Source organism: Scophthalmus maximus, chromosome 10 (assembly GCF_022379125.1).
Source record: "Scophthalmus maximus strain ysfricsl-2021 chromosome 10, ASM2237912v1, whole genome shotgun sequence".
In the NCBI taxonomy this organism is placed as follows: domain Eukaryota; kingdom Metazoa; phylum Chordata; class Actinopteri; order Pleuronectiformes; family Scophthalmidae; genus Scophthalmus; species Scophthalmus maximus.
Window position 1 is genome coordinate 6,267,860 of NC_061524.1, and position 26,158 is coordinate 6,294,017.

General features: G+C 43.5%; 2 protein-coding genes across 3 annotated transcripts in view; one reads left to right on the forward strand and one right to left on the reverse strand.

Annotated features, from left to right (window-relative positions):
* The window catches only part of LOC118284063 (cGMP-dependent protein kinase 2), a 25,402-nt gene extending 17,456 nt beyond the window's left edge, over positions 1-7,946 (forward strand). The window contains exon 21 of the transcript XR_007031638.1: positions 878-7,946. The gene's annotated coding sequence lies outside the window, so the exon portion shown is untranslated. The remainder of the gene's footprint in view (positions 1-877) is intronic.
* Positions 1-26,158, reverse strand: part of si:ch211-250c4.3 (uncharacterized protein LOC100535981 homolog) — a 27,789-nt gene extending 1,631 nt beyond the window's left edge. The window contains exons 1-7 of one of the 2 annotated variants that reach the window (XM_035606669.2): positions 25,796-26,158; positions 15,094-15,926; positions 8,236-8,397; positions 6,088-6,250; positions 3,140-3,267; positions 1,540-1,661; positions 122-226 (exon numbers count right to left, since the gene is read on the reverse strand). In XM_035606669.2, coding sequence (XP_035462562.2) covers positions 130-226; positions 1,540-1,661; positions 3,140-3,267; positions 6,088-6,250; positions 8,236-8,397; positions 15,094-15,926; positions 25,796-25,874 — 1,584 coding nt within the window. In that variant the 5' untranslated portion in view covers positions 25,875-26,158 and the 3' untranslated portion in view covers positions 122-129. The remainder of the gene's footprint in view (positions 1-121; positions 227-1,539; positions 1,662-3,139; positions 3,268-6,087; positions 6,251-8,235; positions 8,398-15,093; positions 15,927-25,795) is intronic. The other variant, XM_035606668.2, reaches the window with a different exon arrangement.

Below are 26,158 nucleotides of genomic sequence, written 5' to 3' on the forward strand. Positions count from 1 at the left end.
TGCAGCTCCTCTTTTCACCCTCTGTCTCAAACGCCTGGAATTATACTAATGTCTTTTATTCCTTATTTATATTTCCTATAGCTGTGCTGATGAGTAAAGATAACAAAGTAGTCTGCAGTACCTGGACGTTTATTGTAGCCAGGGGCAGTCCAATTTGCTCTGGTGGCCCAACACAATCATGGAGTTCCGGTTTCTGCCGGCAGGTTCTACTGGTCCCAGATCAGGCCTGTAAAGAAGAGGGGCCAGGTTTTAATGACAGCTTCTGGCTTTCTACAGTATTCGTGGTGGACCCGTCCCAGCAGTTTTTTCGGCCTGGCAGTGTGAAAAAAACCCATTTATTGTCCATTATTCCCACATGGTCAGGAGCCCCGCAGCAGGGCGGCATGCATGCCTCAGCAGGGGGGTGCTGTTGTTTTTAATGAATCCTGGACGGCGGCCATATCTCTCGCCAGGCCTGAGCTTCAAACCACAGGGGGACTCTCCCACTCCTCCAGGCATACCTCAGGCCTGACTCTGCAACACCCCCCCCCCCCCCCCCACCTTTCCCTCTCTCGGCCCTTCTGGGCCGGTGCCAAAGCCCCGGTCAGGACACAAGGAGAGGCTGAAGGGCTGGCCGTCCTCCACCTCCCATCAGATTCCTGCACTGTGAAACCCCTCACATTAAAGTGAATCCACACTCTTGACCCCCTCCTCTCACAGGCAAGGGGGGGGGAGAAAATGAAGCCAAGAAACTCCTTTTCATCTGCATCTTCCAGGAACCTGTCCCACCACTGTGACTTGCCCCAAAAGTCACGGAAGCTGTCACCAGTTTTCCCTCTCATGCTGGCTCTTATTCACTGCAGCTAAATGACTTGCATTCCTTCTCTTTCTTTTTCAGGTTTGGTCCAACACACGGGGGGAACAGAGCACGGCTTCTTTTCACTGGTGCCATTTTTTAACGCAAAAGGACGAGACATGGGCAAAAAGGAAAAAAAATTCAACAAAATCAACAAATCAAAGGACACTTAAGTGTGGGCTCCAACACAGATGGCATTTCATACTTCTTTTACAAATATAGAGGAAAGAGAAAGCAGGACAGAACTGTTAGAACATGAGAATCTGTGTATATGTATTTCGTGTGATTCTTTTCTGTTGTTGCAGTGATGTTTCTGTGAGTCCTAAATCCGTCACTGGTATTTCTCTTCCTTACTAGCCATGTAATTCTAAATAAGCCCAGAGTCACATATATTTTGGGGGGATATAACAGCTGTCCAAATATTGTAGAATATACCGAAAGTACAAGTAATTGGATCCAAATTCCAAATGACTATCTTCATCAGTGAGGTGTGTCTTTGCTCGGAGATATTATTTATAAATAATTAGAATCCAACAAATCGAGGGAGTGGGGCTTGAAGGAAACCAAAACCACGAGCTGTCTTGAAGTAGTGAAACCAAAAAAACAAACAATAGCCTGACTGGTTATTTGGGTCTGGGCGATATATGAAGCAGAGTTTACAGACAAGACAGCGCTCTATGTTGAATCTGTAGCGTATTCCTCACCTGTAGAGTTGTGGGCAGGACATCTTCAGCGAGGCGGAGGAAAGTCCCAGCCGGCTCTGGTCCCTGAACTTCGTTTTCCTCACCAGGTCTTTGACTCGGCCCCAAGTGTAGTTTTCGCTCAGCTGCACAGAAAGACACGGAAGAAGGAAAAACCACCATATACACGTTACTTTCAGCCGGAACTCCTTTCCGTGCCACCCTCGGTACATGCGGGGTCAGGTGGTTAATCTTTTGCTTGTTTTGGAATAAAGACTCTCATCTCTCATCCACAAGGGTGGACCCACAGTCGAACGGCTCTCTGAAGCCATTAGCAGCAGACGCACTGAAGAACTACCAGCAGCGGTCAGTGATGAGCGGCTCTCGGTGTGTCAGAGGCCCATAGCATCAACAAGTTTACTGGGTTGATAAGGTCTCCTGTGCAGTGACCGTCTTGAGAGAAGATCTCCAGCACCATTAAAGTCAACACCGGGGTCCAGGGGACTCCCACTGGTGCCGAAACAGGACAATCCAACGTCTTTCATGAACCTTTTTATCTTCATGAACTGCTGCTGTTTGTCTCCGAGTATAGTATATCATACATAAGGGGAGACCTTGACCCCGCCTGGTGCGTTACATAACGACGACCGTGCCAACAACGCTATTCACTGATGAAGACCATGCGATGAAGTGGAACGCTATGGGAAAAGCTGGCAATTGGACATCGACTCAATATTTATTCATCTATCCTTTGGAAAGAGTGAAAAAAAAAGAAGAAGCATGTTATTGTGTTTGGAGCAGTATTATCTTTCCTTCTGCTTTGGTTGCTGTCAGTTCCCACAGCTGAGGCCCACGCTGAGGGAGAATCACCGCTCCACACCCCGAGAAAGCATTTCGTTCGTCATGGGTCATCAGCGGGGAGTTTTGCCGCTCCATGAAGACAGTAAACAGAGGTACTGGATGTTGGGCAACTTTGAATCTATTTTAACACCCGACTCGGCAAGTTTTAGACACTTTTTTTTCATTTTCCTGTCCAGTGCCCATGTTGTTCGGATAGGTGTCCATCTATCCCATGGGTGTGTTGGTGCTAAAATTGGCTGCGTGACTGACCAACAAAACCCTGGCCTGAAGTCTATTTCAAGGCTGATTATTAAGATAGTGGTGTGCAGCTATACTGGCAGGTTCACAGCACATCTACACTGCTTGTTACACGCACACGGATAATCTGCTCAAGCTTCTTTTCGAACTACCCGGCACATCCAGCAATGTGCACGTGCACCTGGCTTTTATGGGGATTGGGAGATGGCCCTCATTCCGGTTTATTGCACGCTACGCCCAAAACACACCCAAAGTTGATTGAGGGATAACAACCCCTTTTGAACCGTGCACCTGGTGTGGACATCTTTCCCCCCCCCACCGTTAAACTAGCAAAAGTAGATTTGGACACTTGCAGCTGTGGACCATGTGCTTGGAATCTGTACTATAGTGACCTAAATTATTCACGGTGACTTACAGTATTGATACTAACAAACAAAATACAACAACAACAACAACATGTGTTACACAATGGGAGAATGACTGTCATTGTTGGAGTGGGCCTTTATAACTTGTGCACATGACTCACCCTGCGCTGGGGGAGGGAGAGCCGTTCGGCGCTGTCCCCGAGGAAGTGGACCTCCCCCTCGGTGTAGCTCCTTCGGTTCAGGCCTCTCCTCCAAAGTGGGACGGGTGTCAAAGCCTCACCAATCACGTCTGAAACACAAACCGTAAACAAGCAGCATTAACAGAGTGTGCGTGGGAGCGATTGCTTCGGGTGAGGCAGTTCGTTCCTTGTACAGTTATCCGGTAGTCCACCTAAGAGGCCCTGAAGTATGTACTTTGTACTGTTTTTTTGAATATTTGCACTTTCCTGAAATCAAAACGCCTTGTCTTTGATCGTCTTTTGGGAAATTTGTATCTTAAAAAGCTAAAAATGTTCATCTGGTCTCTTTGGGGAATATGTCAACATGACTTTCCATTTCAATTCTATGCATTCTGGTTCATTGTGTTACTAGTGTTTGCTTTTGGGCTCACTCCATAGCATGAGTTGATAATACATATCTCGTCGATCTGCTGTTTTGGTGCTCGTCAAGTAATATACAGTCCTTTTTTTTGACTGAAAACAGCTGTTTGCTAAGCGTGATGAGGCGCTCATTTCCAAACCTACATACCGAGTAGGGCTTGACCCAGTTCAGTCCACGGATATCACTACAAAAGCCAGTTCCAGTCAAGGAAGGGGCCCGGCGTGTACAAATATGGTCACTCTCGACTCTGCACATACTTTTAATTACAGTGTTCAAAGCTGTTGCTCATTTGTGAGGTGAAGCGGTCACGTGCTGCGAAGGGAGGGATTGCTGTTATGACAGACTGTGATAGAAATCAGCACAGACCAGATTTTTTTTTTGTTTTCTGTCCATCCCGCTCCCCATTTTCTTCCATTAACATGTAAACACCCACCCACGTACTCCCCCCCCCCCTCCTTATCACATGCGCCTACTACAGTTTCTACTGCTCCTGGCACGACCCCTACTTCCGTCTCTCCTTAGCTGCTATCAAACGTGCGCTGAAGTCCGGTCATTTTTATGAACTTTTCCGAGATAGGCTGTTTGTGAGAACGCAAAAATGTCCGCAAAGGTTACTCTTTACTTATCCCGCCAACCCCCTGGGAACATTTCAGGAAAATGCCCGAGGGAGCCCATGTAAGAATAGAGCAGAACAAAAACTTTCATAAGATTCATTGAAAGGTAGTAGGCGCTCAACCCAAGTGCCACCCCTCGGCTGAATGTTACGGAAACGTTCCTGCCGTTGTGAACACAATTCAGACTCAAACTCGGACAATGGGTTCCAGACATTTTCCGGAGTTCATGTCTGACAACAGCTCAAGGTAAGGAAACCCCAAAACTCTTGCGATGGCTTCATCTCATGTTTATAGTGTGTAAGTACATGAATATATACATGGATTGATTGTGGAATTCTGAATTGCCCAATTCATCAGCTGGGCTGTTTGCGTGGAAACGACCCAAACCTTCTGTAGATGGTATGAGACAGAAAAGCTTCACTATATGGCCTCTGAAGAACTCGCCTCTTTTCTGCACCTAATTAGGGCCTCCCTTCTCCATTACTTCTAAACCTCTCCTCCAGATCCCGTTTCCCGTCCATCAGAGGAAGAACCCAGGCATTCCAGAGTCCACGGGACGTCATGTGCTCCCGCCGGGAGGCCAGGAATGCCGCCTGGGTCTCGCCTCGAGTCATAATTTCATCTTCCCTGCGGGACCGCCGAGCTGTCGCTCACCACTGCTGTCCACAGGCAACGCGAGCGGCTCCGAAAAAACACAATGGTCATGATAACATTAACTCAGCAGCCGGCGGCGTTCCCGAAAAAGACCAACATCACCTGGAGCAGGGGTCTAATGACAAGGCAAACACCGGGGCAGAAAAACACAGTGGGGTTGCTCCAGGGGTCAGGTTGTGAAACGCGAGCGCCGCCGAAGCTTTTTTAAATTACATAGCGATTAGATCCATTTCAGCAGCGTGTCACGCTGAAATTAATATGTGGGTGTGCGTTTGTATATTTGTTGACACATCCCACTGGAGCAGGTTATTAACTGCTGATCCTACTAGCAATTTAATGCTAAATGTTAATTAAGGGGTGGTTTTGGTAACCTATGGGGGATTCGGCTGCATATCATCGACTCAGACCAAGCAGGACTGTATGTCTGTATAGAATCTGTGACTCTGACGGGGGCCAGTCCACTAAAGAGTGAAGCTATTACAGTATCTTTCTAGCCCAGTGATTCTACCGTATTAGATGAAGCTACATCTGAACTCGCTTACCTAATCAAACGGTTCTCTTGGCACTGTCTGGTTCAGACGCACCGTCATCTATCACCGACTATAAATCTTCTGTCACAAAGTCAAACTGCGAGCGCCTGTCAGATCACCCGGCAGTGTCTTCTTTATTTCGGTGGAGGATTTCGGAAAGCCTGCGTCAGACAACTCCCAAAACTGACAGTACAACTGTCACCCCCACTTATGCAGCGACTGGGCCAGTGTGTAAGTGTGAGGCGCTCCCCTCTGTCACTTTTTGCGCGAACTGCTGAGGGCAACACGACAAATGACTCTGAGGAAAGACCGCCTGGGACCAGCTGTCGGGATCCCCATTTGTACACTTAATCGCATCAAGATGATAAAAAGACGCACAAGGGACACACTGGAATGAAGGTCACACAGGCGGTGCGAAGCAACCACTGGGGGGGTATAATGGCAGACAGAAAGAGTTACATTTAGATGTAGTCCAGTTATATTCTTCCATTTTGTTTTCTCTTTCAAATTAATTTGACCAACCTCGGGTGGGATCATCACTCTCCCCAAGCTTCTCCTGATGCTACACTATGGAGCATGTGTTCCTCGCATACACAAATGAAAGAGTTGGTTGAAAAAAAAAAAATGCTCACCCAGAAGATGGTTTTGTTAATGAGAGGGAAAATGAAACCAAAGAAGAGAATACTGTAAAATGAAGCCATGCGTTATTACCTCCCCTGGCTGGTACGAGAGGATGCTGGGTGACCTCCGGGATGGTGGACAGGTCAGACAGGGTTCCGCTGGGAGACAAACACTCACTTCTGGAGTGTCTCTTCTGAACCTGCTGGAAGCTCAGGCTGGCGGCTCCGCAGCTGCAGTGCTGCTGGAAAAAGTCCTGTAAAAAGGCCAACGGGGAATATTCTTTACTCACCATGTATCATAACATTAGATTGTGCAGATTTTCAACTGGTCGCCTTTTTGTTTAAAAAATTGATTCTGTGTTTCTCTTAAATGATCTGCTACCTGATGACATGGGTTACATTGAGTGTCGGAGTTGTTGATTGTATCTAAAATTAGCGGTTACATTTGAATTGCTTCGGGGTGCCACTTCATTTAGCTGAGTATTAGAGGAGGTGGGATGGAGAAGCAATAAAATCTTATAAAGGTGAAAACTGCGCAAATGCCGGCGGCCAACAGCTGGGTCACGTGGAGGAGATTAAAGGCAAGGGATGAGAAACGTCTTCTCCCCGCCCCCCCCCCTCCTTTCCTGTTGTATGAAATAATGTTTTTACTGTAGTCGCCCCCGAAGGAAGAAAAATATATAGTCATTTCTTAATATCCTAATTTTTGTCAAAACATTTCTTTTTCCCCTGCTCTACTCTTTAACCTTTCCCCTGCTGCGGAGGCAGGGTTCTAATGGGCCTCTGGAAAAACAGCCCACACACACACACACACACACACACACACACACACACGGACACGTTTTCCCTCCTGGTATCAACACAGCTTTTCTTACATAACCGCTGTTCATTTATATTCTACATGAGCATCGGGGGAAGATGACAGCTCGCCACAGTCATGCCTCATCCTTTTTTTGTTATTGTGAAACCTCCAGGTATTCAGGGCTTGACCGCAAAGGGCCTGCAGAGGCCAACGCAAGTATATTTTTCACATAAGCGAGATATGGGACATGAGTAAGATTAATGTTGTTTTTTGTATTTTTTCTGTATGTATAATGGTTCCCTTGAAGCAATACACTGTACAACCAACTGAGGAAGAAACCACGTGTGGTCCCATGGACAGAGCATCGGGCAAACATCCACGGATGGTTGAGGCACAGTCTCAGTAGGCAACACAGTCGATAACCTGGTCAACCAAAGAGCAGCAGGCACTGAACAATAACAACTGACACCGTCACGGGGTGAAGGCCAAAATGTGACCCGGTGTAAAGAAACGGAACTGGAATTGACAGTGCTGAAAGAAGCCTCTGTACAATGCACTCACATCACCCCTTTGATGCTTTTCATTTATTTTATTCTATCTGATTTGTAAGCGGCCATCTACAATATATTTCACCAGAGTTGGTTTGATGCTACTTGGTTAAGAATGTTATGTTATAATGTATTATAAAGTTGAAAGGAGTGCTTGTATGAATTAAAACTAGTGACACTGAGCCTCCCCTTTCTTCTTTTCCTCTGTCCCTCTCTTTGGCTCAGTTTCTTTGAAAGCTTTGAAGTCTTAGACTCCTGCTGGCTCCAGAGTTCAGCTGTTCCGGCCTCTGAGCCCGAAACTGACTGCACTCGTGCCAGTCCAGGATTTCTGAATTTCCAATTGTGCCAAGGCCGTTAAGAAGAAAGTCTCTTGTTTGGAGAACCCCCTGTATGTGCCACTAGGGTGATGTTTATACTGCCAGAAATGACAGGTTTGTATTAGATACTCAGTTGTAAAATTAACAATTCTGTATTTTTGTTATAGCCCAGCTGTCATCCTGTGTAACACAGAGATTATAACCCACAAACCACACTGTTATTTTGTTGTACAATAGAAGCGTTGACTTTTCTAGCTCGTACGTAAATGTAAGTACAGTACAACACCAGAAACTAAACCGTAATATGTGAAAAATTGTTCTTTGTTCTTTTATTTGAAAGTAAAATGGGGAGAACAGCTACAAATTACACTACAGACCATAAACCTGATTTAATCGTACATTTCCCATAATGGAAGAAAAAGCATATGATACCCCTAGTGTTTGACACAGACTCTCAGATATTCCGTAAACAGGGTTGACCCCCCCCCTCCCACACAAGATGTGGGATCTACTGCTTGTCTGCATCAGACCTCCACCCAGTCAAAAACACAAGTGACAGAACAGTCCCACACCTCTTTGGTCTTTGTCATCCTGCCGTCCTTCTGTAGACCGCAGATCTGCCTCTGCAGCAGGAGGTTGGTCTCCTGCAGCTCGCCGATCTTCTCGATCAGTTGGCAGATGTGCTGCAGGTAACCCAGGCCTGAACCCAGAGGGTTGGAACTCACTTGCTGTGCCTGGACAAACAGAAGGTGTGTAGGTTAGTCAAGGTACCAGGAGTAAGCCATTGGAGAAAAGTCAGTTATTTCTCTTCGGGTAAGGAAAGGCCGTATTCATGCGAGAACTTCAGGATTGATTGACCCTGTGCATGATTGAGTTATTCTTGTCAGAACGACAGCTCTGCAGGGCAGGAAGACCCACTGCGCTACACCAATAATATATGTGAAATTCTGTATAGAATGTAAACGACAGAAACTACATTTTAGACTACATTTTTAGACCTGTACTGGAGGTTTGGCTCCTACCCTGCCCGGGAAAGTAGTCCAGTAGCATCTTCCCTCCAACAACTCACATAAAGGTGAATTCAAAACAGCTGTGTCATTCCCTGCTGTGTGAACAGCTGGTCTATGAGTGCACTTTTAAAAATAGATCGTATTTGACCTGCTTTGGAAAGATATATATTTGGATGTAACTTATGGCACCAGAAAAGCCTTCTACTGCCATTGGCTGCTTCTTTCTTAAAACATCCGTGTTAACATCATCCAACAGGGATGAACAAGAGTGAATAATACGTCAGTATGTGCTACTTTGCTGCATGGTCATTGCGTACCAGATGTCTCATTTTCCATATTTACATCATAGAAATTAATGTGTTTTAACACAGCCATCAACAATGCTAAGTTACGTGAGCTCCAGTTCCAGAGGAATTTGTAAAACATATAGCTATTAGGACAAAATGAATGATAAAGCTAAAGTAGCTTCTGTTTGAGCGCATCACCGAGAATTCAGAGATGCCCAAAGGGTGCAGATGTTTTCATCAATATGGGTAAAAAAAGGAATTTTGAGCAAATATTTATCCATTCGTCAACATTCCTAAAAGGGTCACAACAAAAGCAGGATGTGAGCTCAGGTCAGGGTCTTTCTACCCTCTTTCCTGTGCTGCTCACACTGAAACTCCAGTCAGGCAACTGGGAGGCGTGATGGAAACACTGGCCAAACAATGGGCCAGCAGCCATAACAGGCGGGAGGACTGACATCACTCATTTCCTCTGATGCACAAAACTTCTGTAGGTCGCACAGGCACTTGACCATGAACTCATTAACACATGACACTGCATGTTGTAATATAATAAGTGATTAATCATACTTATTACAGCTAACTCAAAAATTTTGCATTGAAATATCTTGAAAGTTGATACCCCAAAAATGGGGTATCAGTATTCTTGTTTAACAATGTGTCAAATCACTGTGTGAAATGTGAAATGTGTCACTGAAAATTCACTGAAATGTTCCTTCCTTGATCATGAAAAATTCAATGTAAAAAGTCTAAACAGTTTTTGACAAAAATTGCATCAGGCAGGTTCACAGGGTTAATATAATATTTGGCAGGTGGCTTTCCTTATCTGCTGACTCTCCAGAAACCCTTTTCTTCATCTACGCTACCAGACTAGAGTAGTTTATCGGTGGCTTATTTAGATAAGGCCCTCCAGGAGATGACCCTCACTTCCTCAGGGGTAGTTGTTGATGGGGAGGTTAGAGATTGAGGAGGGGTGGTCTATCAACAGAAGCCGCTCTGGCTGAGACTGTGACATTATCAGGGCTGAGACTGATCTTATCCATAGCCCCACAGAGACCACTGAGTGATCCACAGCCGGGAAGAGAGAGTGGGATTCGGGAATGCCCTCTTTTGTGTGCACAGGCCCATTCTAAAATGGACAAACACACGCAAACAAGCAAACACACACACACACACACACACACACACACCCTTTTGCACTTCCTCTGAATTTCCGCTGATCCCATGAGTCAAAGGGTCAATAATGTCTCACACGTGGAACTGACTGAGGTCACAAGGATGTGAAAAGTTTTGTGTCTGACGGTTACTTCCAGAGAAATACAGTAAGTTACAGTGTGTGCTTGTGTTGGCATGAAACATGGGTTCCTGTAATGTGTGAGGTGAGAATTAGTGGCTGACGTCAGGTCAGGAATCTCCTATGCCCCCACTAGCCGTGGGAGCAAGATAAATGAAGCCTTGTGAGTGGAAAGGAGTTCTTATTTACCATTATGAAAAAACGCAACTATTTTAACTAATTACTTACAAAACTTTGTATTGTTCCGTCAAACATTCACAGGTTGGAATAAGTATGTGAATGTCTGGCCTAAAGGAAGTAATCAACAATAGCTATTTGGAGTCTGGAGTTAGTAAACCGCGGGTCGAATCCATGAGACAAGATTGGAGATGTTTCGTATCTGTATGTGAAAGACTCAAACATTTTGAGTTAGCTATTCTGCTAATGTGAACCATGCTTTTTCCAAAAAGACATCTCTGAAGAGCTATGGTTAATAATTGTTTATTTGCAGGATCTTGACGAGTTTAGACGAACTGCCCACAAATTGGGATAATTTAGGTCTGTGGTTACGCTTCCTCAAAGTGGAAACCCAGCAAAGATAACTGCAGAGGCATAAGAACGATTGGTCACTGTGGTAAAGATCCCTGGAGTAACAGCAAAGGGCTTAAAGTAATCAGTGGAGCTTGTTAAGATCTCTACAAATACGGAAATCAGCTCAAAGTTAGTGTCAATGAGAGATTGTTGTTTTGGAATGTTAGCCCCTCTTCCCTCACTTTCCAACATCAGAGAGTTGTGAGGAGAATGGGTATCTGAAACTATCCATCCATCCAACAATCAGGTTGGGCAGAGAATAAAGCTGGCTTAAGCAAGGTTGCCAAGACATCTTTTCCCTCAGCAATCTTCCCTCAGGATATACCAGGATGACCCCAGGACAGACAGGTTATGTAATTCCTCAAACAAGTTCTGGGTCAACTCCAGGGTCTCTTCCCAGTTGTAAATGCCGGGAAGTACCTTCAAAGGGAGGCATCAAGGAATCCTCTAGGCAGATGCTCAAGTCACCTCCGCTTGCTCTTTTCAACTCAAAAGAGGAGTGTTTATGCTTCGAGCTCCGGACGGATGTCTGAACGCAGTTTAGCAGTTTGCATCTGCGATTGTTATTATTTCTTTCAATGCCCAAAGGCGTTGACCCTAAATGTTGGTATGGAAGTACATTGACTAGTTAATCAAGAGCTTCAACTTCAGGCTCAATATTAAAATGCTTTAGCATTAGCTCATTGGCACTTAAGACAAAAGAAAGCAGAGACTGAAGGTATATTTTGGAGGTAGTTGGTGGTTAACAAAAGCACAAGACAAAATTACATGTTGACCTGCTTTTGGCACTGTATACACAGGGTGACAGTTGAACTCATCCTCTGGGGACCACAAATATCTATAAAAAATTGTGACAAGTCAAAGTTGTTGTTTTTTAGACTTTTCAGTTTGAACCAACCAGGATATCCTTTCGTACAGATTTGCTGTATGGCTAAAACCTACAATTGTTTTGGTAGCACCACATTCAAATCTTTCCGCATAGGAGCTCAAGAAATAATGAGCTGTCAAGTTATTTATTTTGATTAGGCTTTACTGTCTGTATGTCTACAAAGACTCAAAGGTTTTACTCTAAGCATTTGTTTTTTAAAATCCATTTTTCACATTTGAAACAAGAGCCCGATTAGAAAATAATATCTCAGATCACCATGGTAGCTGAAGCCTCCTCCGGCCTCCCCGTGTAGATTTTTTCCACTATCTTTGTTGCTTTCAAAATACTTTCCTTAAGATGACAGTGCAGGATAGGAATGAAGCGCCAGATGTGTGCGGAGAATCCAAATAGGGAGGAAGATACACGCAGGTCACGTACACTGCTTCTCCCAGCCAGACACCTTCTTTTCAACACACACACACACAGATAGTGTTTCTGCTTCACTTTGATGCAGTTTATGTTTCACAGTAGTCAGGCAGAAACTGGAAGACATTATGTGCTGGTGTTTTTGTCAAATTCTGTATAATTTTGGCACCCTGACTGATTTAGTTTTAAACTTAGTCTATGGATGACTAATGTTTTGGCCACATGTTCGTTATGTTATTGTTAAATACAATCTACAATCTTTTCAGTGAAATATGTCATAACTGTAATTTTTACTAACTGGAATTTTAGCATTGTTGGTGTGCGATTTTGGTTTAGCTTCAGACTAGCATCTAAAGGTGGCATTATTTAAAAGTTATTCCACTACCAAAAAAGGTTTTGGTTGCTGTAATTGTTCCTCCTGTCCATACTGATCCTCAAGAGATTTGATTTAGTGATGGGGCAGAACATCTGTAATCCTTTTTGCCGAATGTTAAACTAGCATTTTTCACTTTCAGACAATCTCTCCTTGAAGGCATTTATTGCAATGCACTCATTTTTACAGATGTAAAATTGCCACTAATACTTGTGCCAAGACTGAAGAAAAACAACTTTAGAGAGAAGTTTGAACCCTGTCCTCTTTCTCACCTCTGCATTCCTTGCAAGATACTGTGCAAACTGGGTGTTACAGAAAGCACGTCTGTTGCAGCAGAACTGTGCCCTTAGATGGTTTAAGCTCTACATTAAACCTGCACTCATTCCCACCAATAACCTACTGGACCATAAACCATACACACAAAAGTTCAGGAATTCAAGTGAACCAGAAGCGTCCAGGCTTTGTGTTTTAATTAAATTTCACACGAGCGCTGATCAAGTCAGTATGCTTTGAAAATGAATGCCAAGTGTGAGCTCAAACACTCAGCTAATCAGGTCCATACGATCCCTATTACTGCTTGATGTTAGAAATATGACTGCTATTTACTCAATAACATTGCCAGCATCTGAACCTTTAGATTTGCAGAGATTATAGAATTGATTTTTGTTCTCTCTAATGACAAACAAAGGAGCAGTGAAGGAGAGAGACTAGGCATGAGGGTAAACACAGAGAAAGTCCACAATGTTCACATATTTTAATCCAGTGTCCCTCTGCAGCAGACTACAGAGTCCCATTTAGCAGGGAAAAGGAATTACATTATTAGTTAATGTGATAAGTGATGATTATAACGTTCGGGGCCACACCACCATGCTGCCTGTCAGCAATGTACTCCCAGGGCCTGGCATGCTGGGCTCCTAAAAGCCACTACCTACATGCCATTACTGTACCTCACGAGGGCCCCAGGGACCTATCAAAGAGCCTTTATCTGGGTAAAAATGTGAGTAATTTGAGATATTTGACACCTATTTGATGCATCCAGGTAGGCTGCCAAGCTCTCTGCTTCGGAAAACAAGCAGGGTCCAGATGAGAGCAGCCGGCGGCTGGGCAACAGTATCGCTAGAAAGAATCTCAGTCCTCCGGCAGAGATGAATAGGTGCTGCATGACATGCGGGTTCCTGGAAAAAAAGCCACGCACTGTAACACATGCCCCCCCCCGACCACACCGCCTCTGTCCGAGAACTCGGAGGCTCTCTTGTTTTGGTGCCGGCAGAAATAAAAGCCTTGTCTCCAGAAAGGCCTTCAGGCTTGATATTGTTTTGAAAGGTCTGAGGAAGGATGTGTTGAAATATCTGTAGCTTTGAAAGGCACCTGTATTACATTAACATAAAGAGTCATTGGTGCTTGCAGCTTTTTGAAGTGAATGTTTGATAGACGGATTAAGTAAATGAATAGAATCCACCCTTTATTTCTCAAAAGAGTGTGCCAAGTTTTACTCTTTCAAATGATGTTATCTTTGGGCAATGAAGAGTTTTAATTCAGCTGTATATCAAAGCTTCTGTTCTACACCTTGTCCTTCCAGTCTAAAATTGAAGGCTGTACTAGTTTGTCACTCTAATAGCAGCCGGTAATGAAAGACAGTGTCGAGGCCTGACTCTGATGTTTCCAGGAACTTCAAACAGGTGATTATGACTTTGCAGCTTCCACAGCTGTCAGGTGCTCTCTCTGTAGAGCCAACTTTGTTCTCTCATTTTGGATGTGAATAAGAAAATGACTCTCTTTTTATCCTGTAACATGAATGAAACATGCCCGTGCAGGTCCTTATGAATGAATTCAGTCGCTATTTGTCATGTCCCAGGCAGAGGGCAAAGTCAACGCACAGACAGGGCTTCAGTGCTTTTCATGTTCATTTCGTTCACCTGCTAAGTTGAAGGGAATGTCTGACAAATTGAAGGGCCCCCGTGTGTGAATCACACCAATAAACACACCCCAAAAGACGTACTGTCTCTGTGAACCGTAATGCAGGTGCAGTAATGCAATTTCCCAGAGACATAGAGGCTGGAACACTTTTCAAGTTTAACATGACAGGGGAAGGAGAAGCACAGTCATTCATTGTGAGATCACTTGGTACACAGTGGCAACCTGTAGCTTACACCTGTAAGAGCTTGTGTTGAAAGAAAGTAATTCTAAAACAACATATTTTCAGATTGAAAGACATGCATATTTTATTGGCTGGTGTAAACTCACCCTGGATGTCACAAGGTGAGGCAAAGAGCCACAAGTCATGCAAATCAATCTGAAAGCACCTTTGAACCTTTTGTCTGGCACATGTAAAATGAAACTATCATGCACATGGATTCACAAATGTTTAGCTTCATAATTTGACTAGGACTAGGAGTCCTTGGTGGATGGAGACTATGCCAGTGGGATTTCATAGCTTATCCAATCTGACCTGGGAACAATTCTTGCCCCCAAGGAAGTGCTGGAGGATGTGGCTATAGGGAAAAGAATGTCTGTGCTTCCTCACTTACCAGGCTTAGCCTGCTTAACCTTATAACCTTTAATAAATGGATGGATTAATGGATGATTAGCATGGTGTTTTTCTTACCTCACTAAGTCTGCAGCATTCGTCCATGTACTCTTCAAGGCTGTCACTGGTGGCACTCCTCCTGATAGGCTCTGGCTCTAAGTCACTGCCCATCATGTCATCACATGTCCCCATTAAGGATTGTCTCTCCGGCTTCATATCCTCTGAGCCAGTCCATTCAGTTGCAGTCCCGTTCTCTTCGAGCTGTTCAGATATCTCCTCATCTCCTTTCGAGCAACTTCCTGAAGCCCTACCCTGGTCTCTACTCACATCATTATCTCTGTGCAGCTCTGCATTCAAAGCTGAGGAACAGAGTTCTTCTGAGTGTATGAACACATTGTCCTGAGTATTCACTGTTGTGCTCAAACTGGTATCTACCGAGTCCTCTACCTGTTCAATCTCAGAGCTCGATGCACGTTTGACTAGTTTATCAGGGAGAACGTTAGGGTCAGAGTTTAAGTTGCAGGTGGAGTCGCAGGACGACTCTCGACTGTGGACCACAAAGCTCTGCTCAGAGCCTGTTGGGGTGGATGGAGAATTAGCTCCGCTGGGAAGATCCACTCCAGAGTCCTCTGACTCAAACTTGTACAACTTCGCCAGCTGAGAGTCTGAGAAAACAGCTGGCAGGTAGTCTGAGCTGGTTTCCATTGGAGGTTGTCCGGACTTAACATCAAGGTGGGAATTCACCTCGGGGGCTTTGGTGAGGCATGAGATGTCCTGCTCGGAAACTGATCCAGTAGACGCTGTGGACACAGAGTCGCCAGACGTCAGGAGCTTCTCGTGGAAGTTACTGAAGAGCTTCATTTTCGTCAGGACGACCTCACTATCCAATACAGCATCTCTGTCTCCTTTCCCTATGAAATACATAAGACATAAAGATGAAGAAGATATGTCCTTCAACAACATACTGCAACAATGAGTTTTCTGTATTGACAACAAAACTGATAAGGTTTGGTTAGTTTTTGGCAGAGTATGACTTGGGTAGGAAAAGATCATGGTCTGGGTTAATATGATTACTTGAATCAGGCATGGGACTTTCACTATCATTGTTAAAACTGTTGTTAGAGTTGAACAAAACCAACATATTAAACATAAAACAAAGAGTTTTCTCCCACATCAAAGTACAAAGTTTTTGATGAAAACTCCTCTTTCTGTGGAATTTGTTTTGCTTCAGTCAAGTATCAGATTTCCTGAAGTCTTTGTTAATGAACACAAACCTTATTGTGCCTTTACTGAAGTGACTGACGCTGTGGCTGTTTTTCTCTGGAGAACACTCTCCCCATCTGCATATATCTGGACTGCCAGTTTTGAATGTTTTCACATAGTTGCAAATGTCCCTTATATGCCTCAAACAAAACAATAGACCTTGAAATGCCTGAGCTTAAGCTGAACTCAAGCGTACTTCAGGGCTTCCAGGTAGTGGATTTGCTTGACTTACAATATCCAAATTATATAATAGTTGGCCACCGTACAACTATAATTAGTTTTAAGGGCTTTTCAGGCCTAAAGTGAAAGACTGTGGACGTGCAGGTATTTCAGCCATTCTGTCAACATCAGTTGACGTGTTCTGGGCCGGATCCCGTCAATGGCCCTTATGTACCATCAAATAATACATCTGTAGTGATATTACTGGATGCTTGAGTGAAACCCAGGGACTGGTGTTTATGTAATCCTGCAATTTCAACTCAAATACCACTGGATCCATACAATTTGTCATTGTCTTCTACCTGACTGTGCAGCTTTGATCCGAAGCTCCAGTTAAGACCATGACAGGGAGCAGTCAAATGTGTCCTCTCGTCTTTCTCCATGTGGGCAACTTGATATATCCAGCTGTCAGTCAAATTACATTTTCCTCCCTTCTAACCTTTGAATTTTAGGGGGAAAGACAAAACAGCATTCCCTCTTTCCCCAATTTAGATGCAGGGCCCCTGATTAAGCTTGAGGGTCGCTAGCAAGTATTTGGAATGAAAAAGCAGCTAAGCATCATTTCTGTAGTATGTGATTCCAGAGTGCTATAGTATATCACTCCAGCAATAGTGGTGGTTGGGTGACTTCCTGCAGGGTGAACTGGAGATCTTGCCAAGGAAAATGTGAGATTAAAAGTTCTTTGAAGCGGTGATACTTTTATCCTCTCTGAGGGGATCATTGGAGGAGGGAGTCAAAAGCATGTTGTGAGAATTTGAACAAAAATTGGATTGCTTTGGCTCTGTCATAGTGGACACAGCAAAGCAAAAGCAAACATAGGAATGAAGTGCGCATGTGTGTTCAGGGACGTTCACTTCCTTCTGTGTGCTTTAATGGAGGCGGACAGGATGTTGTGATTGTGAAGGGTAGGGGCCTGCACTGCATGTTTCATGATTCACAAGTAAATAGTCAGAAACCGGATGTCAGCTGATTGGAAATGATAGGAGGGTTTTTGACTTTGATTACAACTGAAAATCACAGAGTTTGAAATATATTTACGTAGGACCAAAAACAAAATAATATTTTGTTCAGAAGTTTATTTAAGATTTCCCTCAGAGAAAATATCTTGCTTTGATTTAAAAAGTCAATCACTACACAATACAGCAGCCCATCCCCAGTTCCTATTAAATGAGATAACACTGTTGTTGTTGAAGAAGAGGAGGAGGAGGAGGGTACTCCAGAAAGTGAATTGAGTAATTCAGAGTTTGTTAACATTCAGATGAGGAAAAGTGGGTTTTCATTTATCATAACATCTTGGAAACTATGTGATACTATGTGGTAGTGAGTATATATATATATATATATATATATATATATATATATATATATATATATATATATATATATATATATATATATACAATCTCCTCTATTTCTCTGCTGCTGTGTGTTTTTAAGATTTGTACATTGCCACATAATAATTTTAGCTCACAATGAAGTTTCAATCAGACTTTAAAACTGGCTTCACCCATGTATTTCCTTTGTAGACCCTGTTGTGATGGGGTAATGCTACATGGGGAAAACATAACTCCCAAAATAAATCCTCTTCCACGTAGTTGAGAAAACACATTTCCTGTTTTTGCCAAAAAGCTGGGAAAAATAGTTGAATGGATGAAGCCACATTTCCATTGTGGCTTCAGCAGGTCACAACTGGGCCTTATTGTTTTTCAAATTACCTCACTGTATTGAGTAAATGTCTTCACTAGCCTAAATTAGTGTTTACTGTCTCTTGAGCAGCACCTATAAGCCACTCAAAGCCAGTGTCATGTGCATTGATTTAGAGTCACCAGCAATGCAAACAGTAGGCATCAAAAATAAAATGTTTCCAGCTGACAGAGGTACAAAGAACCAATGTGTTTATCTTGTTCCTTCATTTTATAGAGTCTTGCTGTTTTTCGCTTCTGCTTTGATGCATTTTTTTAAAAAAATCGTCTCTCAGACGTAAAACTGCTCATCAGTTTTCCTGGTTCAGTGTCAGATCATTAAAGGCTGAGGGCCCATGCACAAAACCAATTCATATTAGCAACTTTTCAGAGCGATATTTATAATCAGAGGATTAGTTGACACATCACAAAAGAAAATGAACAGGATGCACCTGATCGCAGTTTAGTGTGTAACGGCATGAGAGATGTACCTTTTTGATTTTCTAAAACCTTTCCAAAAAAACGTTGTCATTGTGGATAAATCCACAGCACAATAAAGTCAGAAGACATTTCTCCGGCATTAAAAGGCCCACACACTACGACACTACTAATTTCAAGGTAGTAGTGTGCTGTATATAGGCTGCAGCTCTGTAGAAGACATCTACAGTGTCTCTGTATCCAAATCATCTTTTCTTAATTGACAGCATTAAGAAGTGGCCGATTGATTTGCAGTGACAAAACAGCCCAAGAATTTCTTTCCAGAAACCAGAAATGTGGAAACTATGGAAAGTGACAAAAAATAATAATGAATGACTCAATAATGCGTTAAAATATAAACTATTCACGTTTCTATGGCAAACAAACATCACAGCTTTTTTCTTTTACTCTACTTGCTGCATACCGGGTATTTTTTTCTTCTTCCAGACCTCTGGATTGCCAGCAGACAGTAAGGAGAGCTGGCTGACTTTAATTACACACTGAAGTCATCTCCGCCGTGTAATCCGACTCCTTGCTATTGTGATACAATCCCTGTCCTTCCCCACAATCCTCTGCACACAAACACCTTCGGCTGGACAGGTGTCGCCCCCGATCCAGCTGTTCTCATCCCTCCCAAACAACACAAACACATTTCTATCCTGTAATTGTCTCCGCAGGCTGACTCAGGCTATTTCCAGTCTCCGGGCTTGACTAAGTCCCACAACATTTAATTACAGACAGTCCAGCTCCCCTCACCCCTCGCTTCTCCCCGGACTCATCCGCCTGCCTGAAAACGTCCTTGAGCCATATCCCATCATATTCACATCACATCCCAGGCAGTGCTACTGTTGCCACTCAAGTGAGCCCGTCACAAGGTCAGAGTTTTCAGGAGATAAAGGTGAGAAGGGAGGGTAAGTGGATTGCCCTGTTGCCCTCTCTCGTGCCTTGGGCCTGGCCCAAAATGAGGACAAAGTTATAAGCTGTCTCGAAGGGAGGGAAACACTTCCCTCATCCACGGGGTTAACGGAGGCTAGTGAGTACTGGGAATTTAAAGAAATACATTACTCTGGCTAGGAACACTTTTCCTATCCAGACAGCTGACTTCTTCAAACAGTCAGACATATATAGGCCATAATTGAAGCGCAGGTGTAAAAAACGTGCGGGCAGGGGGAAAGAGGTTCAACCTGCCCTTAGACCAAGTGTTTTAAAGAGCCAGATGTCACATTAAAGGGAAACTCCAACGCTTCTGAAAATCAAAAGAGGCAGACGTTGTGAAGTTAAAAAGAAATGAGCTTATCAGACATCTGTTGGCTGCTTCGTCTCTGCTTGGCACTACAGGTTTGAGGCAACGTCAGCCGCTACTAGCAGAGCACACTCGATGCTCCTGCCAAACTGTCAGCAATCGAGGTGCATTGTATTGAGGCACCAGATTTTGGGTTGCGCGGAATAAGACTGATACATCTCTGATCATGCTCCATCACCGTTTTCATACTAGCCTGATGATGTTGTTGAATTGCAATGCCGAATTGCGGCAACTTGCAGCCCCAGAGTTTGCAGTGTTTTACTTGTGAGGGTAGATGTTTTTGCTGAGAGAGGTTGAAAGGTCTAATGAAATACTGTACAATCCTGTGGCTGCCAATCATTAACCTACATTCACCACATGTGAGTGGTGAAAGACTGCAGCTCATCCAATGGCCGATAGATTATGTCTCCAAAATACATAAAAATAGGTCATTTTATCCTCAAATTAATCCAAAGTGGCTCAGGCACAGTAATCCCGTCGGAGCAAACAGTAAGGGAGAAGTTCATTAGGTAAATATGAGACGACTAACACCACTCACGTGTCTGTGTGTTGGTGATCGACCTAGAGTCTGGATTTGGTTAGGGTCGTTCAGCAGAAAGACAGGAAGCGGGGGGAAACTACTAGCTCGTCTCTATCCAAAGGAAGAAAAAAAAAGGAAAAGAAAAAGACATACGCCTATCAACACCTGTACAGCTCATGGTCTCTCTCATTGGTTACATCCATCGACAGGAATGCAACAACAATAATTAAGGGGGGGAGTTACATGCTGGAACTATCCTTTTAAATCCAAGGGATTTGACCTAGATTACTTTAAAAGTGTCACAAAAGCTGGTGCTTAAACACATTCTGTTACAGAGGAGAATAGTTCATTTCTTCTTCATAAAAGGGCAACAGAGGTATAGAGTATATGTTGGGGAATGTTATCTTGATCGACACGGTTGCCCAAATTTTGATTTAAAAAATAAAAAGGACGAGTGGTTAATCAATATGACATCTTTACACTTCACCCATGTTGTTTCACAGTCCAGACTAAGTACTCAAACAGCAGCGTGTGTTGACCAGACACGTGAAGGAGCTTTGGGTAAATAGTGAGCTCCGCTGGCCCCTCAGATCCTGAGCACTGGAGGTCATAAACACGCTCAGACAAGCCACCTGTTTTTCACAGCCCGTGTGGTTCATTGGTATTTCATCTCCTCATTCTCACTTTGGGTCGTCAGTGGTCAAGACTCGCCTCTTATCTGCCGGAGGGAAGAGCTTTGAGTGGAGTGGTTGGCTATTGTGTTGGGAGGGTTGGCAAGTGTTGTTAACATTTGAATTGTTTATCTGTCGTTTCTGTGGTAAGTACATGCAAAACCCATTAGGGCTGCTCAGCAATGAGGTGACAAACTTGTTATCAAATTTAAATTAATTTAAATTTAAAATTGTCTTCCCCGTCACTGAATAAAAATGTTTTGCACGGTTCACTAATTTAACGACTAAAAAAAATGAAGTGACTCTAGTCAGTTATGAATCATTGTTGTATGATATCATCACTTACCTTACATTGTTAGTTCTTCATTAATGATGCAAGACTCATTTTAACTGTTATGGTTTACATTTAGATTCAATTAAGTAATTGTTCAACCAAAGAATAATTCAAATTATTTTGATTGTATTTAATATTTTTGAAAAGATATTTGAAAACATTTTATGCAGCAAGAAATTGGCAATTCCCATGACTGTTGTCAGAGAGACTAGTACTGCTTGAAAACAAATCAAGAAAAAAAAATACTGATTTCAACAAGGAAACCTGGCTCAACTTTTGCTGCCACACAAAATGTGGTTGCAAAACGTTGCGTTAACCAAACAAATGTATGCAAGTGCACATTCCATAAATGACTTCAATGTGAATGGGGTCATTTCCCCTCCAAACACCATCACAACATCAGATAAAATCTCTGTGGAAACTTCCCAGAGTTGTAAAATCCTGTCTCACAGTAACATAAACCTCTGTGTAGTGTTTCAGAATCTGATAAAGCTTCAAACTCGTGGATCTGTTATTGTGCCCAGATTGGGCGTGTCTCGCTCGGTCAGCTGCCCGCCTGATGAGAAGAGGTAAACGGCTCAGTGAACCTGAGTTCCGTAATATTTTTAGTACGGGGTTAAGTCACACCCTCAGAAACACACTTAAAATCACCCCTTGTTCTTGTGTTTGTTCATCTGTCCTGTTTTATTGTACCTTTTTTTAACCAGCTGACGTGATCACAAAGCAAAAAAAGAAATGCTGGTTATGGCATTAGTGTGAGTGACAGAGTGAAGACTAATGACCTGCTTTGTAATCCAAGACAGCAAGTTGACAGTCTGTACTAACAGCCTTTCATTTTTTAGTCTCGTCTTTGCACAGCCATCTGCAGACTGTTTCATTTGTTCTCCCCAGCTGGACTGTGCACTGTCAAAACCACAGAGCTTGTTAAATATGTGCAACACGGATCAAACTTCTGCTTCACTTCTCGCTCTTACGGTTTTTATACCACCAAATAACAAATTAAACCCAAACTTATCAGAAACACGACAACTTGACGTACATCGGTGTCACAAGACCTAAAATGACAGACACCATCAAAAATGATTTGTGTTGTACATTGATTTTTGACTTTGTTTTTCATTTTGTCCGTGTCCCATCTGCTGACATGCAGGAGGCGAGTTTTATACTGCTGCCGGCCACCAGGGGGCGATCTAGAGATTTTGGCTTCGGTTTTGTGGAGTGGTCAGGTTGTCCGTCTTTATTTACAGTCATTGGGCTACCACCTGGAGCTCTGCATTTTGAATTACAGTACAGGCAGACCTGGCTGTGATGAGCAACATCATGTGGTAGAGATTGTTAGAGTTGAATTTTAAACCTGGAGAGGTGGTACACCTCTGGGCTTGTCTCTCAACACAAGGCCCAGATAGGACCCCCGTTGCGTTTTCAACCTCTTTCTCGACTGTGGAATCCCCAAGGACGGTACCCAGATACCCTCTCTTTATCAAAGTTAACAGCCCCCCGCCACCACCCCCCACCCCAACTCCACTTTTTCCTATCAGAATCCATTAAGATAAGGCAAGAATGTGCAGCAACTGTCTTCAGTTTGACTTCCCATCCCGTCCCATTCCCGACCAAACAGGCTGAACAGCGATGCAATACATGTAAATGGACCTGAAACCCACTCGAATAAAAGTAGTCATTATGAAGACAGTATGTGCAGATCCTTAAATCCAGACAAAAGGGATATAATAAGCACCAAACATCAAAAACCTGCCTTTATGAGCAAATCACTCAATGCTCCATGTCAACCAGTGGGCAAAGTCTGTTCTTATTTACTCACGCTCACTACTTTATTCACCTCGGCAACTCAAATTCCTTCTGTCTGAGTAAGGTCTCCCAACCCCTCCCCGCATTGTAATCCTGTCCATTAGAGAATTCCACTGCATCGGCCTCCGTTTTTCGTATTTCAGGTATTAGTCACCAACTGATGAGGGAGAGAATTTTACTGAAGGCTAATTAAATGCAAAGTTTTTCCGAAAGTGTCTCGCAAAACAAACGACATCAGGTTTCAGCCGGTGATGTCACGTTGCAGTTTGGAGATAGGGGGTGTCAGTAGCAGGACCACACAAGAAAAGCGCAAATAAAAAGCTGCTCCCCGCTGTACCCGCATACAATGAGTTATCTCTACAATACCCCTATTCTTCTTCTTCTTCTTCTTCTTCTTCTTCTGTGAGTTTAGCGGGGCAAACAACGGGACGGCTGTCAGGCAGGGAGAGCGGAGGGGCTCCCTCACAGCTGCAACAATGAGTAGATTTATCTACAGTGTGGTTGGAGGATTTGCCGCTCAGCAGGTGTGTCGGCTTGGACTGTAAATACGCTGACAGTGATATACCTATGAGAGGCCTGGATGTTGGACACAGAGCAACTTGACACCGGGGGAAGAGGGACCAGGATAACTCTCAGTGTGTCGCTGCTGAAGTAACGAGTAAAAAAAAAACGGATGATGGTGTGAAAACCACTTCACGCGACCCCTTTAAAGCTCCGCTAATCAAAATGGTCATATTGACATTGGATCAAATGATAGACGCACGGTTCTTCGAAGCTCTTAACTCGTGGCTAATTGTTTTGGTTTCACAGGCCCTAACCCCAAGTGGTAAAAAAAATATATAAATCAGTGCAGGTGTCAGGCTGTATTTTTGTATCAACACTAGCAATTATTATTACATGATCATTAGGTTATATGAAAAGGTTTGCTCACAATTACAAACTGAATTAGACAACAAAAGCTCTAGGCCTCTTTGAGCTAATTGGTCGGGTTTTAAAGCCCATAACCACAAGAAAAGAAATATCAATGTGGCCCCTTTTAGCTAATTGTTTTGGCTTCCCAGCTGGCAAATTTACTGGTTCAGTCTTACTGCTCTTATTCCAGACAGCAGTTTTTTTATGAAAAAAATATCCCCCTGTAGTGACGGGCCGGTGAATGTAGAGGAGCATTTAGCTGCTATAGGAGCTCTCAGGAGTTGGTGGAGAACAAACCATAAGCTAAAAGGACGGTGATTTTTTACACTCATTAATTTACATTTACATCACGTGACCTCTGGATTTGTAAACAGACACCTATTTCCCATAGAATTCAAAAATTAGAAAAGGTTTCAAATATTGTTTGGTGGGGTTTTTTTTGGTGCTAATTTGTGTTTTAGCTGTGCTAATCAATATTTTTCCTGATAATGATTGGTCAAGTGGCAAACCAAAAGACAATTATCACCAGTGTTACCCCTGTAGGCTCCCTTTTAGCCTCTTATAGCAATCCGTTGGTTTTTTTTTCAGCCCCTGGAAAACCTCAGGTTCAGTCTCACTGCACTGACAAAGGTTCACTTCCATCAACGACGGCTGTTTTCACTGTAAAACCTCTGATGGGCCCGCTGTGCACTTTACCTGTCCAGTTCCAAGGAGCACAGCCAGATTCATGAGCAGAGCAGAGCATTTAGTGTCTGAAATACTCGACTTATGTTTGTCGGGTTGGACACGAACATGGCCCCGAAAAACTATACAATATAATAATGTGTTTATCTGATGATGACACATAATGGAGCAGTTAGTTAATAAATCAACTTACCAAAGCACATCAAAGTCACACTTGCTCGGCCGCTTTTAACGGCGCTACAGTAACTCCTATTTTAGAGACGTTTTTGTCAAGCGAACATACACAGACTGGCACTGGAGATACCTATAGCAATAAGAAACTGCATTGTTGAATGAATTGTCCTTTGACAAACTGTTACTCAGTCCTGTTCTCCTTTCATCGCGGAGACATGGAGGAGGCGGCGCAGCACTGTAACTGTTCACCACGTCCTCTTTGTTGTGGCTGCCAGACGGCGTAAACGTTCACATTCACGCTCTCAGTTTTTCATTAAAACCACTTGTTAAAATGAATTGAGGCGAGCAGCATGGTTTTGTGTTTACCAGCCAGAGAAGATGAAGAATCGGCTCTTAAAAGTTTGCTCTGGAGCCTCCTGAATCTTTATTGCCCCCTTAGAAAGAAAATGAATCTGCCGTCTGGGAATCCCGTTAAACTTTTATTAAACAGACGCACAGAGTCGTATGCGGGAGCTGCTAAACTGTGGACTGACAACTGCTACTTCAACTTCACTTAAAGTGTCAGTGGCCCACAGTACAGAGCACAGCGCAGAGGTTGTTAGTGGACATGAGCACAGCATCGGTTTGTGAGGAGATGATGAGTCATCAGAGAAACTACTGCTGCATCTCACCTCACCCCACGGGAGACACGCACGACAGAGACATTGCGTCGGAGAAGACAGAAGGAGACTGTACCTTTCCTCCAAGGAGCCAGGATGGAGATTGACTTGTGCCAGCTGATGACCAGCCCAGCCTTTTTCCTCTTCACACTCATGTTGCCGTGACAATCCCCTGAAATTGATGAATCTTCAAATGCCTTGTAGTAAAAAAAAAAAGAAAAAAGAAAAGAAGAAAGAATAAAGACTTCCTCAGAGATTTCGCATCATGGTACTGAGGAGGTTTATTCTGCCTTGCGAATGACACGTCTGGTGTTGGGGGGCTCCTGAGTGGGAGTTGTCCTAGAGCGGGGTCATGATACCTGTGTTTCCCCGCATGCTGCACTGCCTGCACACTTGTGTGTGTGAGAGAGAGAGAGCGTGTGTGAATGCATCAAATTCC